Source organism: Hippocampus zosterae, chromosome 1 (assembly GCF_025434085.1).
Source record: "Hippocampus zosterae strain Florida chromosome 1, ASM2543408v3, whole genome shotgun sequence".
Classification (NCBI taxonomy): domain Eukaryota; kingdom Metazoa; phylum Chordata; class Actinopteri; order Syngnathiformes; family Syngnathidae; genus Hippocampus; species Hippocampus zosterae.
In genome coordinates, this window is record NC_067451.1 from 29,739,735 (window position 1) to 29,757,928 (window position 18,194).

Sequence of the window (18,194 nt, forward strand, 5' to 3'; positions counted from 1 at the left end):
CAAAAACATGCACGGCGGGCTGATTGGACACTCGAAATTGTCCCTCGGTGCGAGCGTGAGCGTGGATGGTTGTTCGTCTCTGTGTGCCCTGCGATTGGCTGGCCACCGGTTCAGGGTGTCCCCCGGTTACTGCCCAGAGACAGCTGGGATAAGCTCCAGCACTTGCCGGGACCCGAGTGAGGATAAGCGGGTCAGAAAATGGATCATAATTTGCCAACTTCAACAAAAGTAAATTATTTCATAGTAATTCACAGTTCATTTGCCTTCATTTTTGCATGAACCTAATGTCTCAGACCAAAGCATTTATGTATCATAAATGGGGGATTTCTTTTATAGTAAAACAGATTAATGTATTGCTCGTTTTTGTTTAAAAAAAACTATACATGGGGAAGTGGACATTGAAACTCACATTGAAAATTGCAGTTGCAATGTTAGGGTGAGATGCAATTATTTATTTTTATTATGCATTTTTAAATAAGTCCCTAAACGAAGGGCTGTTTATTTACTCAGCTGCAGAGCACCAGGCATCAATTTGGGGTAAATTACAGTTTGTCACAGTGGATCGAAATCGTGCCCTACTGCAAATAGCGAAACACCAGCGCCACTCAATGCCACTCCCTTGACATTGATTTTCCAAATGGAAGTAATTTTATTAGAATTTCAATTACAAACAGAACCCATTCAATTATGCAAAAAAAAGTCAGCATTTCAAACTCATCTTTCACCACTACTCTTAAAAATAGATGGCTTACAGATAAGATTTTTTTTTCTGTTGTTGTGTAACTGTGCATGTAAATATGCGGGTGAAAACTCTTGATAACGTCCACTAACAGGACAATCTGTCACGTTCCGGATTCGACAATCTTAGCCTAACAAACAAAGCTCGTCTGTCTTCTCTCTCCAGATGTGTTACTTCAACCTACAGACCGGTCCTTGCAACACTCAACAGACATTGTCATACTTTCCTATTTAGCTCGTTTTTTATGTATTGATCTCCAATTAGTTTTGGTTCAATTTTGTCAATTTGATGCGGTGTCAAATATATTTCCAGGCATCTGGCTGCAGAATTCAATTTGAGTGGTGACACTCATTTATGAGAACAAAAAACTTTGCCACGAAGCCCCCACTTTGGATTATTTCATCCATTTGATATGTACGTGAACCAGAGGCGATTGCTCCAAAACTGCAAGGGAAGCTCAGCTCACAACAAAATAATAAAAGCGAGTGAAACACGATGAAACCTAGAGGACTACATTCGACTTCACACATTTATTCAACCAGATCGCCGATCTATTTCACACTGACATCACAAAATAACAGCCGCACGGAAGTGCTGGACAATTCGACGATCGTAGCATCAAGACACTTCTCTGAAAAGGAACAAAAATGCAACGCTAAAACATCGTGACAAAATAAGACAACTGAAATTCCTCACTTGTGTATTACTTATTTGAACTCAACCAAGTATTGAGCAAGTATGCGTCACGAACTCGGGATTGAAATTGTTTGCGATGGTTCAACAGTTTGGGAATCAAACGGCTCAGTGACGTACACAACAAAGCAGAATGGAAGATGTTTTACCACATGTCGGACTTGTGACTGTTAAGACAAATGAGGAAAAAAACACATTTTAAAAGCTGCCCTCTTTTAACAGAAGAAGTCAAAAGGGGTCTTCACAAGAACGGCACGTTCAACAGGCTCCATTTAGTAAGTTCAAGGCCGACGCACACCAGAACTTTCTCATTAAATGATAGGTGTTGAGCCGGGGTAGAGCTCGTGGTGCTGGAGGGGCCGCTCTGAAGATCCCTTCGAAAGGTTTGTTGGTCACCGTCGATCATACTTAATCGTATTTGCCCTTCCCTTTGGGCGTGCCTTCGTTCCAGGCCACGTAAACAAACAAGGCCAAGACCACGTGCACGGCCAGCACGGCGACGATGGCGGCATAGAAGTAGCTGTCTGAATTTGACATCTTCATTGAGCCTGAGAAGAGAAAGCAGAAGAGATTGATGCATGCGGAATGTGGAAGACAATTATTATGATAGTTGTGACATGTTCAAGAATTCTGTTCAGATCGAGAATGATTTTCTCCAATTGGTTTGGATTGGGACGGCCCGGGGTGGAGTGGTTAGCGCGTCGACCTCACAGTGCAGAGGTCGTGGGTTCAATTCCGGCTCCAGCCTTCCTTTGTGGAGTTTGCATGTTCTCCACGTGCATGCGTGGATTTTCTCCGGGTACTCCAGTTTCCTCCCACATTCCAAAAACATGCATGGCAGGCTGAATGAACACTCGAAATTGTCCCTAGGTGGGAGCGGGAGTGGGGATGGTCGATCGTCTTTGTGTGCCCTGCGATTGGCTGACAACCAGTTCAGGGGGTCCTCCGCCTAATGCCTGAAGACAGCTGGGATAGGCTCCAGCACGCCCCGCGACCGTTGTGAGGATAAGCGGATCAGATGGATTGGGAAACATTTTCCCCATAGGAATTAACAGTTTGATGTTCCCATGTATCGTTCAAACATGACTCCCAAAACTTTGCATTGTAGCTTTATCTCTTCCTCTATGTATGCATTCTGAAGCGTGTAAATTTGCATTATTGTCAGGTATTGTTTTTGTCAGGAACATTTGACATCTATCCCTCTGTACCTCCAAAATTCTATCATACACTATTCACATATTTGGCTTTCAGGTGAAATTTCAGGACCAGGCTAAAATGTTTAAACTGAACTCAATGTGATCTTCTCAAAGCTTTTGAACGCACATGTCCGACCGACTGTTTTAGTACTTTCTGCACAAGTTGCTGTTATCCAATGAGGAGCTTAGCGGCAAAATTCACAACAGATGTTTGATACTTGAACCAACCAATAAATGTCTCGCATGCTTCATTTCGAGCGGGTGTTTAAACGGTCATCCTCAATGCTTTTCACATTTTGACATGATGAGACCAAGTCGACACCTAACAATAGATCAACAATATCTTGGCATTGTGATGCTTAAAACAGGATATGTTCAGACGAAAGTGGCCGCTGAGCTTAGAGTGTCACAGCATGTCATCAGCAGGTCTGAACAGAGATACCAAGAGACTGGAAGAGTCGGAGAAAGATGTAGAAGTGGACATCCTTTGGCCAAATCCCATGCTTATGACTGCTACATTGTGAACAATACCCCGAGAAACCGGATGGTGAATGCCACTCAACTCCAGGCACATGACGTACATGACCAGGCACATGACGTCTGCAGGACGTAAAAATGTTCGCAATTCCAGGAACACTCACTGCAGTAAAGAGTCACTTGCATGTCGCCGTTTTGGATCCAACGAAAGAAAATAGTGGCGCGCACACACTTATTCCGATATACATGCTTATTCTGTATTGTGTTGTATTGTCGTGTCGAGCGGGAGTTCCTTGAGTTGGCGCTACTTCGGGCTCCCATATCGTCTACCCCTCCTTCCCTGTGCTCTGCAACTTCAAGTAACTGCGCCACCTGGCGTTGAAATACCTGTCATTACAAGTCCAAATGAAAAGACTTTCCATCAAACCTTAATTGTGTACCAACCTTCAGTGGGCCGTATTAAAAAGATCAACAGGCCTGATTCGGCCCGCGGGCCGTAGTTTGTTCGCAAAGGTCGTAGCGGGAACTTTTGACATTTTCCATAAATTTCACCTTAAAGGCAAACAGCCCTAACTTTTATCTTGTGTACAACTACATAAACTATTTACGAAAAATGTTTCTAAAAAAAGTGATTCTCAATTGGAGTATCAAATATAAGATTAAACTTTTACAGAATGTAACAATGCCTTGAATTTATTGTTATTATTTTGTCCCTTGGTGTGATAGTGAACGCGGATGGTTGTTCGCCTATGTGTGCCCTGTAATTAACTGGCAACCATTTCAAGGTGCACCCAGCCTACTGCCCGAAGACAGCTGGGATAGGCTACAGCACACCCGCGACCCTTGTGATGATTAGCGGATTAAAAATTGGATGGATGGATGTTTTAACCACTTACTTGGGTACAATTTCTATTTAACCTAAAATAGCGTTTTGTTACAACATTACTTAAGTGTAGGGTTATTTTTCTTGTTTTTGTCTTATTGAAGCGCAGTGTGAATGTTCAAATTGTGCACAGTGTTAAATAAAGGCTGGCTGTTTGGACGGTGTTTTGTTTTGAAAAGTGGCGAAACAAACCCGAGACATCAACACGGCATAAAACAGAAAATAATTTCACCTTCGAAAATGTAAGCCTTTGAAGCGAAGTACAAACCAATCGGTAGCGTGACCATAAGTATGGTGAAGAACAGCAATGTCTTGAGGGCTGAAACCAAGGAGCCTTCATTCCTGCAAGGAAGCCACACAAACGCACACGCACACGGGCCATCTTTAATCCCTCCTTTCGGGGCATCCCTTGCGTTGAAACATTTTCCGTCACGTTATAACAGACTGCAGCCGCACAAAGCTAGCTACAGAACGGACACCCAGTGGGTGACTTTTCTTACGTTCTAAAATGAAACGGGGGTCCTTCCGTGTTGCCCGACGAAGCGCTGATGGATCCGTCCATTGTTGAGTAGATGGCCGACGCCAAAGATTGTTCCTTGTTTTGCATTACTTCCGCATCAAGTCACGGGACTGTCATATGACCACTTGAGATCTCCGTTCGTATCGCGAGAAAAGGGAGGCGGCTTTTCATCGGGACTTTTTTGACCGTCCCTTTTTTAATTATAAAATGTCACAAGATTGAAATGTAGAGACATCATAATTCTTTTTTTTCAGGAGTAAAAACTAAATAGCAATACGAAGAATAATAAAGCATTTTATTTGTAGCCATCTTTTAGGGCAGTCAAGGTCACTGTCTAACAAATGAAAACAAGAAATCCCATTAAAACAAACCATCCGAAAGAATAAAAGCTGTACAAGAGTGATACTGTATGCAGAACATCAGATTGTGGAGCACGACTGTCTCAGAGTGATTTTAGTAGTGAGTGCCATTGATGTGCCAACGCTGGACGCTAAAGAGGATAAACTGGTTAGAGGTACAATGAGAAGTGAGGAGGAAGGGCAGAAAAAGGAATGAAGGACCCGTGTTAGGTACAAAATGTCATATAGCCTATTGCATATTACTCGTTGCATGCATTTGAAAGTAACATGTTTCTTTACAATATCACCATCTGTGTACTGTAGAGTAATAATGTGATGTGATGTGTGGTCACAGACCCTCTTCCTTCTGTGCTTTTATTTTGGAGAGTTTTTTTGTACTTTTGTGCACACTCAATTGTCCTTGTATGTCTTTTTCCAGTGCCTGCCTCTCTGTCCAGCCTGGCTCCACGTTTTCCTCCATGGACCACTTAACCATGCACCCCTTCCCTCGTCTCCTTCGCTTTGGATCCTCTGCCACCATTACCTTTGCTATCCATAACAAATAAGTTACTTTTAAGTACCTTTTTCCTTCTCAGTTAATTGTAATTCCTCATATAATTCCTCATATAGAGGATATAGTGTGCACAAAACTAAAATCTAATGAGGTCTATATTCCATCCATCCATCCATTTTCCGAACCGCTTGATCCTCACTAGGGTCGCGGGGGGTGCTGGCTATCCCAGCCGTCTTCAGGCAGTAGGCGGGGACACCCTGAATCAGTTGCCAGCCAATCGCAGGACAATTTCGAGTGTCCAATCAGCCTGCCATGCATGTTTTTGGAATGTGGGAGGAAACCGGAGCACCTGGAGAAAACCCACACAGGCCCGGGGAGAACATGGAAACTCCACACAGGGAGGCCAGAGCTGGAATCGAACCCGGTTTGTCTGCACTGTGAAGCCGACGTGCTAACCACTGGACTATCGGGCCGCCCATGAGGTCTATATTGCATCTGCAAATAGTAGCTTCCATGAATAGCTGAATTCCAATCATGTATTGATTCAATGACATTCCAATTTAATGCTTAATGGTCAGTTTCAGGAGGTCTATCGGACTACATTGTAAAAGATTTGTTTTTTAGTACCGGTAAATAACTGTCAACTTCTGAAGAAGTTGAACATTTTATTTATCATAGTGAAATATCAAGTCAAGTCAAGTCAAGTCAACAGTATTTATAGAGCACTTTCAAACAGCCATCGCTGCATACAAAGTGCTGTACATGGAGCAATTTAACATACAGAATAAACAGTAACACTACGATCACTACGATACAATACAATACATCTTTAATTATATCGTGCTTTTACAGCTGCAGCTGTAAAAAAATCACCTTACACAACAGTTAACATAAAATAACAAAATAATCGATAATAAAATAAAATAGTAAAATAAATATGAAATAAAATGTTGCATTAGATATTCCTGTTACTTCAGAAAACCTGTTGCAAAAATTTGGTTTACCCCACTGAAAACAAATTCATTTTGCTTCAGTGATCATTCAAAGGATTTTCATTCTTTAAATGTGTGGAATAATTCAGAGGCACAAAGTGAGCCTGTGTTATCGTCCTATAAAAATCCATCATTTCTGGTCATTGTGTTTCTGAATTGGTCTTGGATTTGATGGTGTTGTCTTATGTATGTGGAGAGCCTGCAGTACATCTTAGGCTTCACCAATTTTTGGAAAAAAAAAAAATAATAATAATTTTAGCAGAGCATATATGAACATTGTCACGCAGCAGGTATGATTTGTCAGCAACCTTCAAAGTAAGCCTAAGAGCAGGCTGACTTGCTTTAATTTTTACTAAATGGCACATCATTCATGACTGAGACATTTTTTTCTTTTAATCTGGCACTTTCTTACCAAAAGCCTTCCAAATAACATCTTGTGCACCTGCATTACATGCACACACATACACATGGGCAGCACGGTGCTCAGCTGGTTGGCACATCGGCCCCACAGTACAGAGGTGCAGGGTTAGATTCCGGCTCCGGCCTTCCTGTGTGGAGTTTGCATGTTCTCCCGGTGCCTGCGTGGGTTTTCTCCAGGTACTTTGGTTTCCTCCCACATTCATAGCAGGTTGATTGGGCACTGAAATTGTCCCAAGGTGTGATTGTGAGCATGAATGGTTATTTGTCTATGTGTACCCTGCGATTGGCTGGCAACCAGTTCATTGTATAACTCGCCTAGTGTCCGAAGACAGCTGGGATTGGCAATTTTGGGGGTTTGTAAATTATGTGAGTGTGTGTGTGTGTGTGTGTGTGCTAGAGGAATCTATGAGCAAAACTGTATCATGTTTAAAGTTTCATTTTAATGTGGGCACATCGAAACGTTTGGGTGCGTATCCCGCACCCCCAAACACCTGTGCATAAAGGCGCCGGCTAACTGGCCGGAGGGCTGTTGAAGTCCACAATTAGCACGCCAATGCGATCACGGGGGAGAGGGCGAAACTCGGTCACAAAAGGGGAATGAATAATTCGGGAACAGCAGTTGAACAACAAAAGACGAGTTGAGAACACCCGTCGCGCTCAGGCGACAATGGCCATCCGCAAAGTCTGCAACATGTTAATTCAATGTAGACCAGACAGAAAAGGCGCTAACGTACTGGTGGTTCAATGTTTAAAACAGGTAACCAATCACTACCGAGGGGCCGGACCGGGGGTGCGGTATGCAAATATCGGGGGCAGTGTTTTCCTTTTATGTTACAATAAAAGTCTGAATTGGCGGGAAGGGAGCTTGAGTGTGATCGCGGAGCAACTAACCGTCGTTCGCTCTCAGAGGTCCACTTCCGCCGATATTAAAGACAATTTTCCTGTGTGCCGAGTCATTTCTTTAACTTTGTCCGAGAAAATCTCTGACAGTGTGTGTGTGTGTTTGGGATTAATCTAAGGTCCATCCCTGTTTTCTATACTGTACTCCCACATTGTGTCAACAAGCTGAAAAAGTTGTATATTCAATTAATCATCTACATTGGTCTATTTTACCAGACATTTTTTGGGCTGAAAGAATAGATATCACATTGTGTAACTGTAAGTGTCACGTTGAGCCCGAGGCGATGAGGAATCGCCTCGTGCACAACAGAAAAAAGACGAGGTGGATCCCCGGAAAAGGCAGACAACGAAATAATCTTGTAAGAAATAAAGGGTTTTAATAAAGAACAAAAAGAGCCCGAACAGGGAAAACGGTAACGGAAAACGCTGGTCAAATAAGGACCAGGAAAATAAGGAAGATAACCGAAAACGCTCGCGAAACGAATAAAGGGCGAGGAACTACCGAAATAGAAGAATCGTAACGAATAAACAAATTTGGTCACAACACGAAATGCGCGAAGGTAGAGGCTGTAAGGCAATAGGGCAGCGAGAAATAGTCAAGCGACGGGATTAGCGATAGAGATCAATGGCACGGTATGGAATTCTCCGGCAGTGGGAGGACTGCCGGAGTCTCATTCATATAGGAGGGCAATCAGTCCGAGATTGAAAGCAGGTGCACCGAACAGGCGGAGGGAAAACTCCGCCACCTGTCGGCGAGCACGCGACGTGACAGTAAGTGATGCCAGCCTTGAAGTAACAATACAGTAGGCTACTGTCTCATCTTACTCATAGGGTGTGTAGTAAATGATGAGGGCGACAAGATATATGAGTGGCTACTCTAGAGAATGAACATTATAACAATTTTTGTGTGTGTGTGTGTGTGTGTGTGTGTGTGTGTGTGTGTGTGTGTGTGTGTGTGTGTGTGTGTGTGTTAGAGGAATCTATGAGCAAAATTATTATTTTTGAGGGTAATATTGACAAGTGTACTTGACTTAATTGAACTATGTTTTGGCGGTTAATACAAATGTTTACATCTCATTGTGATTGTCATGTGGAGTATTTGCAAGGAAAAGGAAAAGAAACGGATATTGTACACTTTATACGTATTCTTTTCCATGATAAAATAACAGGTCCAATTTTTGTTTCGACAATAAACTCCACTCCAGTGTCATCATCTCAGTATGATAAATGTAGATCAGTCTGAAGGAATTTATTAGTTCCCTTTATTTCTTAAGCATTGACAAATGATTGATGAACGATTTAAGAATGGAGGTTATTACAAGGCAACAATAAATTATTTTGGGGTCAATAAAGGCTGAATCCTGACTTTACTTCATAATCTGTCCAAGTATCAGATATTAATAAGAGAAAAATCCGTTTGAACCACCTTCCACATTTTATTGCAAATATTAGAAGCAATTAGAAGCTTATTTTTTGCTTCTATGATAGTTGGACCTCAAAACTATGGTTTATACAAAGTGTGAGGTTTGGTCCAAGCATAGAAGAAGGAGGTTTGTAATGTGTAGTTTTCCTTGGCTACCACAAAAAGAAAAATGGCCATGAAACAATGTCATGGCAACACCTGAAAGCAAAAAGACCCCGCCTCTCACTCAAAGTCAACATGCTCAATTGCAGTTCACACGCAAGTATGGAACGCATGCATGTTGACAAGAAAAACTGTTTGCGACCATTAAAACTGTGAAGATCTTTGTGACATTTTGCCGAGGATTTTATCTTTGTTTTTATTTTATTGTTGTCATGTTCCGTATTTGGCAGCAGGTGGCAGGCGTTCATTTCTGCTGTGGCACACCTGCTGCCTATTTGTCTGTGATTACACCTGCTATATCTAGGCCAGGGGTGCCCATTACGTGGATCCTGCTCTACCGGTAGATCTAAGACATATCCCAAGTAGATCCGAGGAGTGTCGAGGAGAAAAACCAAACAAACAACCATTTGTGTGTTTTTGGGCAAAGAATAGGAATCTAAGCGGGCCCTGGGATAGCACTTTAAAATGGTACGTGTGAGCCATGATACTTAACAGGCTACAAAAGTGCATTGCATGCCTTAGTTTCAGTCTGTTTCTCATCATGGCATGTTTGTGTGTGTGTGTGTGTGTGTGTGTGTGGGTGTGTTTTTGTGTGTGTGTGTGTGCACTCGTGCCGGTAAGGGTAGATCCGGGGAGGTTAGTTGATAGAAAAGTAGATCTTCGGTCCAAAAAGTTTGGGCACCCCTGATCTAGGCGCTCCGGTTGTCGACTCCTTACCGGAGTATTCCATGCCGTACCACTGCTGTTGCTCATGTATTTTTGAAAGCGCTACTCTTGTACAATTGCTGATCGTTACATTCTTCAACATCTCCTTGTTAATATTATAGTATTTGCCTAATAATTTCCCTTGCCGTTTTTGGCAAGCGCTTTTCGTTGTCTCGTTATATCATTTCCTGGTTTTCGTTATTAACCAGCGTTTTCTGTTTTCAATTAGACTGAGTTTTTGTTTATAATAAATATTATTTCGTGACAAAGCCCTTCTCAGTGTCTATTTCGGGGATCCACTTATTGTCGTTTTTTCAGTTACATACGATGCGGTTCCTTTCCCGTTTCGTGCGTAACAGAATTGTTGATGGTTCTGACAACATGATGCAAACAAATCTTTGAGTAGCACTTGGAGATATCCCTTATTTAGAGTAAATTTACATTTTCTTACTGATGAAATGTCCATGAAGAACTTCTCCCAGACTTACTGCTACAGCTGTTTGGCTGTACACAATGGCATTTTTGACGTAGAGGGTGAAACTCAATGTGCCCAAAGAATCAATGTATTCAAGTGGCCGCCAATGTCTTCACTACACACGGCAAGTAAGCAACATATATGCCCGTCAAGCAAGCACGGAAAGAAGCAGGCACGTCAAACCAAGAGAATTAATCATTTTACAGTATATTGAAGCCCCAAAATGTTGTATCATTTACTTCAAAGGTGTCAAAGTCAAGGCCCTGGGGCCAGATCCAGCCCCCCCAAGTAATTTTATGTGGCCCGCGGGAGCAAATCATGTGTGTCATGATTCTTGCTGAAATCTGTACCGAAATGTCGAATTGTCATGGGTAAAAAATAACGTTGAGATTTTGCACCTGCCCTCCGAGGGAAGCCGTCACTCCGAAGCGGCCCATGACAAAAAATGAGTTTGACACCACTGATTTAGTTGGACGAAAGTCAGTTTGGTTAATGCTAATGGTAATTGGCATGGGTGCGATGGTAATGTGAAACTTCTAAACAAGTGTTACCCAAACACAAATGGAGCAGCCCCCAGCTCAGGAGATACATTAAGACGAATGGCTGTATGGCACACAATATTATAACAGAGCATGCATCCATCCATTCATCCATCCATATGCCGAACCGCTTAATCCTCACTAGGGTCGCGGGGGGTGCTGGAGCCTATCCCAGCAGTCTTTGGGCAGTAGGCAGGGGACACCCTGAACAGGTTGCCACAGAGACGAACAACCATGCGCACTCACACTCACACCTAGGGACAATTTAGTGTGTTCAATTAGCCTGCCATGCATATTTTTGGAACGTGGAAGGAAACCGGAGTACCCATAGAAAACCCACGCAGGCCCGGGAGAACATGCAAACTCCACACAGGGAGGTCGGAGCTGGAATTGAGCCGGTACCTCTGCACAGTGAAGTCGACGTGCTAACCACTGGACTACCGGGCCACCCTATATAACAGAGCGTGAATATGACAAATGATAAATATATAAATAATTTAATTTTAAATCCTCCACTGCCAAATATTTGAAGGGATAAAAATAGGGATGAAGCTGAAAGTCATTCATTTTCCTAACCGCTTGATCCTCACTAGGGTCATGGGGGGTGCTGGAGCCTATCCCAGCTGTCTCCGGGCATTAGGCGGGGGACACCCTGAATTGGTTGCCAGCCGATCGCAGGGCACACAGAGACGAACAACCATCCACACTCACACTCACACCAAGGGACAATTTAGAGTGTTCAATCAGCCTGCCATGCATATTTTTATTTTTTTGGAATGTGGGAGGAAACCGGAGCACCCGGAGAAAACCCACGCAGGCCCGGGGAGCACATGCAAACTCCACACAGGGAGGTCGGAGCTGGAATTGAGCCGGTACCTCTGCACTGTGAAGTCGACGTGCTAACCACTGGACTACCGGGCCATCCTATATAACAGAGCGTGAATATGACAAATGATAAATATATAAATAATTTAATTTTAAATCCTCCACTGCCAAATATTTGAAGGGATAAAAATAGGGATGAAGCTGAAAGTCATTCATTTTCCTAACCGCTTGATCCTCACTAGGGTCATGGGGGGTGCTGGAGCCTATCCCAGCTGTCTCCGGGCATTAGGCGGGGGACACCCTGAATTGGTTGCCAGCCGATCGCAGGGCACACAGAGACGAACAACCATCCACACTCACACTCACACCAAGGGACAATTTAGAGTGTTCAATCAGCCTGCCATGCATATTTTTATTTTTTTGGAATGTGGGAGGAAACCGGAGCACCCGGAGAAAACCCACGCAGGCCCGGGGAGCACATGCAAACTCCACACAGGGAGGTCGGAGCTGGAATTGAGCCGGTACCTCTGCACTGTGAAGTCGACGTGCTAACCACTGGACTACCGGGCCATCCTATATAACAGAGCGTGAATATGACAAATGATAAATATATAAATAATTTAATTTTAAATCCTCCACTGCCAAATATTTGAAGGGATAAAAATAGGGATGAAGCTGAAAGTCATTCATTTTCCTAACCGCTTGATCCTCACTAGGGTCATGGGGGGTGCTGGAGCCTATCCCAGCTGTCTCCGGGCATTAGGCGGGGGACACCCTGAATTGGTTGCCAGCCGATCGCAGGGCACACAGAGACGAACAACCATCCACACTCACACTCACACCAAGGGACAATTTAGAGTGTTCAATCAGCCTGCCATGCATATTTTTATTTTTTTGGAATGTGGGAGGAAACCGGAGCACCCGGAGAAAACCCACGCAGGCCCGGGGAGAACATGCAAACTCCACACAGGGAGGCTGGAGCTGGAATCGAACCCGGTACCTCTGCACTGTGAAGCCGACGTGCAAACCACTCGACTACCGGGCCGCCCAAGCTGAAAGTCAAACAACCCAAAACATTTTTGTCATCTATGATTCTGGGGCTTAAACCAGTTTGCTATTTGTTTTGTTTGTCCTTGTTTTTGTTTGTTAATTTTTCCGTATTCTTTTTCAACATTGGTATCAAAGTACTTTTGCAGTTATAGAAGCTAAGTTTGATTACTTTGTATTACGACCACAGTACTGCATATAGATAGATAGATAGATAGAGAGAGAGAGAGAGAGAGAGAGAGAGAGAGAGAGAGAGAGAGAGAGAGAGATAGATAGATAGATAGATAGATAGATAGATAGATAGATAGATAGATAGAGATGGAGCACTGACTGTTTTTCTGGCCATGTTGATCTCCCTGGTGGAGCGGCACTTTCTGCTCCAGTTGGCTTCTTCGTCACAAGTCAGCCCCTCAGCCGGTTCCTCAAAACACATTTCGGATGAACAGGGCACAAACAAAACACAAGTTGCCAACACTGAGAGCAGGCAACTGATGAATCATCAGTCCAAAATGATAGGAAAGAGCAACATAAATGGAAAACACTGCAGTATAGTGCAACAGGAATTAGCTGAGAGTTGTATTTGGAGTCGTCTACTTCTACTTCTTCTTATTATTATAACATTACCCCATTTTGCAGGTCAGTCCTCTGTCCCCAACCTGGGTACCCCTCCGTCATCCGCCTTCCGTCCTTATTCATATGATAGTCATTCTCCGTCCCTTGTCCTTTTAAAGTGCTTCCGTTACAGTCCACATCTCCGTGTATGACACCGCGCGAAAGAGGCAATCACTGAAAATATGAGAATGCTCACCCAAGTATTAGGGATTTTAGGGTGTTTTCCTCTTCATTGAGGCACTCACTACGAAGATATGTCATTTCATGAGAGAAACGCGTCGTCCATGAAATGCAAAACACATCCTGTCTCGCCACATTACGCAACGCCACACTTTGAAAAATGTGCAGGACTTTCACATGCAAACATTGATGTTTTTATTGTGTAAAAGCCTGCCTATCAAGCCTTATTTTCACTAACACCATGATTGGCTGTTGCAGATCATCAACCAAATGGCATTTGCATCTTTGTTGGCAGGTACCGAGAGACAAACAACACAGCCAGCTTTCTTAACCGGCTGGATTGATTGTTAGAAATGCCTGTCTGTCGGTACTTTCTTATGTTCTCTGACCATACAGTAGGTGATAGTGTTGCTAGAAAAATACTGTTGAGATGATGCTGATAAATAGACTGTTAAGAAAATACAGAGATTATACACTCTTGTTACTCCATGTTATTATGCCTTCCCGACACGTAAAGGGAAGGATGAAAAAAAACCACTTGTGTCCTTGCTTAATCCACCCTTTTTAAAAACTTTTGGCCCCGCATCTCAAAAATGTCCCGGATATTTATTTATTAATTCATTTTAAAGCATTTTTGTTTGTATTTTATTTTGTTCATGGAAATGTTATTTTCAATTTTAGTTTTTGTTATTTTGTTAACTATAATAACCTTGTATTGTCTCATTTTGACACTTCACCATCTTTGGTATTTTCTTTGTAAGCACTTGAAAAAAGTGAAATGCACTGACACACGATGGTTTGTTGCATTGAGTTTTGAGAAAAGCAGCTGCAACTCTCTCCCGCCAGATGATCACCCCCTTTATGGAGGGATTAGAAATTTTAATAAAACAACCACGTCAAAAATAGGAGCTTAATAAGAGGTCGTGTTCTCAACGGAATTAGAGTGTATAGAATTGGAAATGCAATAATGGGTTGGCTTCCCTCTTGGCTTGGCATCTCTGACCTTGAGAGTAGGATTTCCCATGGTTCCTTCTGCGTGGAAACCTCAGCTATGCCCTTTTGCATTCTTCATTTCTTCTGTGCTTGCAGTCAAATAAGGCTACGCATGCTACACCTGTTGTTTGGCTCAAACATGTCCTGAGCGACTTCGGATAAAATCATAATATAAATAGAAAGGCAGCTGCGCATACACCACCGAATTTAAACTTTGTTTGTGAAGGACTGTGAGACAAAGTTGTACCACGATGACGTTTGCCATTTAGGATGTCAGTCAGAAACAGCAGGCTTGTCCATGTCAATAACCCCAGAGGAGTGGAACATTACAAACTAGCACAGGTGGCAAATCCAGGTCTAGACGGTAAAAACCCCGTCACGCTTTGGCACTGCCCACAGGTGCGTCTACTCCTCCTGGTTGAGTGAAAGCTCTTGTGTCGAAAGCACAGTTTGACTTTAGCACGGTTTGGCTTCAGCCACAGGTGCTTCTACTCCTACCGGTTGAGTCGAACAAAATCTTCACAATTGTAAATGGTTGTTTGCCCGAGTATGTGGACGGCGACTGTGATCAAGCCTGGATGTGCCTACTCCAACATGCCCGATTCAAAAGATCGGGATCGTTATCGGGCTTTTCAGAGTTTGCTGATGAGCTGATGATTTGAAACAGGTGTGTTGTTGCAACCCTCATGAGGACAAGTGCTTTTGAAAATGTTGTCCAGGTGATTTCCTCCTAGGTTTCAAAGCTTATTGCCAAATGGTTTAGCAAGATGACTACCTTTCTCTGGGCGGTCTGGTTGTCCAGTGGTTAGCGCGTCGACCTCCCAATACAGAGGTATCGGGTTCAATTCCAGCTCCAGCATTCCTGTGTGGAGTTTGCATGATCTCCCCAGGGCTGTGTGGTTTTTTTTATCTATCTATCTATCTATCTATCTATCTATCTATCTATCTATCTATCTATCTATCTATCTATCTATCTATCTATCTATCTATCTATCTATCTATCTATCTATCTATCTATCTATCTATCTATCTATCTATCTATCTATCTATCTATCTATCTATCTATCTATCTATATGCAGTACTGTGGTCGTAAAAACAAAGTAATCCAACTTAGATTCTATACCTGCAAAAGTACCTTGATACCAATGTTGAAAAAGAATACGGCAAAATTAACAAACAAAACAAGGACAAACAAAACAAATAGCAAACTGGTTTAAGCACCAGAATCATAGATGACAAAAATGTTTTGGGTAGTTTGACTTTCAGCTTCATCCCTATTTTTATCCCTTCAAATATTTGGCAGTGGAGGATTTAAAATTAAATTATTTATATATTTATCATTTGTCATATTCACGCTCTGTTATATAGGATGGCCCGGTAGTCCAGTGGTTAGCACGTCGACTTCACAGTGCAGAGGTACCGGCTCAATTCCAGCTCCGACCTCCCTGTGTGGAGTTTGCATGTTCTCCCGGGCCTGCGTGGGTTTTCTATGGGTACTCCGGCTTCCTCCCACACCTCCAAAAACATGCATGGCAGGCTGATTGAACACTCTAAATTGTCACTAGGTGTGAGTGTGAGCGTGGATGGGTGTTCGTCTCTGTGTGCCCTGCGATTGGCTGGCAACCGGTTCAGGGTGTCCCCCACCTACTGCCCGAAGACGGCTGGGATAGGCTCCAGCACCCCCCACCCCCCACCCCGACCCCACGCCCCTCGCGACCCTTGTGAGTATGAGTGGATACGAAAATGGATGGATGGATTGAGTCTTTGTGTTCTATTAATCTTGGTTTTCCACCAATTTTTTCTTCATTTTCTGATGTTTGTCAAATAATTGAAGTCGCTGACATCATATCTATGTACCGGTAGTTTTGTTGGTAACCTGTCGACACTGACCGTTTTTTTTTTACTTTGATAGAAAAATATAACATCTGTTTGCTGTTTTCAGGCAACAAGGACCATGGAAAGAATTCATTAAATTATTTTAACCACTGCCACCCAAAATCCCCACAACCCTGTATGAACTCATCTCAAAATAAATCAAAACAAATGATGAAATAATGTTCATTTCCTGCTTTGATTTGTCTCCTTGAACCAATGACACCTAAAACCTCCCTTTACGATTGCGACCCAAAGCCGATCGGGACATGAAGGAACGCATTATATGCATGAGAACACATGGAGCACTAACTCCACTGCACAAATCCATTAGGAGACTGCAGTTGCATAGATCTGTGCTACTGTAAAATGCAATGGTGTGAGAGAGCTGGAGAAATGCTTGCGTGCCAAGATGAGCTGCATCATCGCAAGGCCATCAAGATCATTGAATGCTTCATTACTCTTTTATTTTGTAGTAATTGTGTGGAGGCGTCCGTTTTTGCTTGTGGGAGAATTCCTCCTTGTCTCGCACGAATTACCCTAGTTATTTATTTTGTATTTTCTATGTTGTCACTTGCCATCATTTTGGGCAACAATTTTTACATGATTGGCTTTGTGATAAATGTTCAACGATGGATAGAGGTGCACAACTGAGAGCATCTACTGAATAAAACGTTGGAGCCAGAAACGGCAAATGCAGCAGCCAATTATCCAACCATTTTCTGATCCGCTTTATCCTCATGGGTCATGGGTGTGCCTGAGCCCATCCCAGCTGTCTTCGAGCAGTAGACAGGGGACACCCTGAACTGGTTGCCAGCCAATCGCAGGGCACACAAATCGGCCAACAATCATTTGCGCTCACAATCACACCTCGGGACTATTTAGAGTGCTCCATTATCATGCCACGTGTGTTGTTGAAATGTGGGAGGCAACCGGAGTACCCAGAGAAAACCCCACGCAGGCACAGGGAGAATATGCAAAATCCACACAGGAAAGCCGGTGCAGAATTGAACCTCTGCAATATGTGTGCATTACGAGATTATATCTCATGCTCCCTCGCGTCCAGGAGTTGGCTTCTTCTTTATCGAAAAGAAGGACAAATACTTATGACCTTATCGTGGTCTAAATGACAAAACAGTCAGAACTAGTATTCTCTTCTGCTACTCGAGTCTACATTTGTTCCTTTATAGCCTGCGACCACATTTTCGAAACTCAATTCATGAAGCGCTTAACGATTTGTAAGAATCAGAGAGGGGGATGAGTGGAAACCTGCTTTCAAGACACCACTGGGCTACTTTGAATATATCGTTAAGCCCCTTGGTCTCACTAACGCCCCCACAGTATTCCAAAGCCTGATGTATTGAGGGATTTAATTCACGATTTTTGTTTATCTGGACAACATTCTTATATGTTCACGTTCTTTAGAGGAACATCAGCAACATGCTACATCTGCTTGAGAACAAGTTATTTGTCAAGGCAGAGAAATGTGGACTCTATTCAATTTCTAGGGTTCATCATCGAAAAGGGGCAGCGAAAAGCCGACCCGTCCAAGATTCAGGCGGTGGTGGAGGGACCTACAGCCACCACCAGAAAGCAGCTCCAGCTTTTCTTAGGGTTTGAACATTTCTTTTTGTGACGAAAGTTGTATTTTTTGGGATGTACAGTAAATAAAAATGGAAGAGGTGATA

At 43.0% G+C, this 18,194-nt stretch overlaps 1 protein-coding gene across 1 annotated transcript; it reads right to left on the minus strand.

The window, feature by feature from the left end:
• Positions 1-1,256: 1,256 nt before the first annotated feature.
• vma21 (vacuolar ATPase assembly factor VMA21) lies at positions 1,257-4,643 on the minus strand. Its single transcript, XM_052076909.1, has 3 exons — positions 4,489-4,643; positions 4,221-4,330; positions 1,257-1,980 (listed from the first exon to the last, which is right to left on the minus strand). Exons 1-3 carry the CDS (start codon positions 4,593-4,595, stop codon positions 1,841-1,843), a joined length of 357 nt encoding a protein of 118 aa, XP_051932869.1. The 5' UTR covers positions 4,596-4,643; the 3' UTR covers positions 1,257-1,840.
• Between the last annotated feature and the right edge of the window lie 13,551 nt (positions 4,644-18,194).

Coding starts and splice junctions, on each gene's coding strand:
- vma21 (XM_052076909.1), bottom strand. CDS start 4,595: ATGCAAAACAAGGAACAATCTTTGGCGTCGGCCATCTACTCAACAATG. Junction 4,331..4,488: donor CCCCCGTTTCATTTTAGAAC/GTAAGAAAAGTC, acceptor GCTTCCTTGCAG/GAATGAAGGCTCCTTGGTTT. Junction 1,981..4,220: donor AAAGGCTTACATTTTCGAAG/GTGAAATTATTT, acceptor TTCTCTTCTCAG/GCTCAATGAAGATGTCAAAT.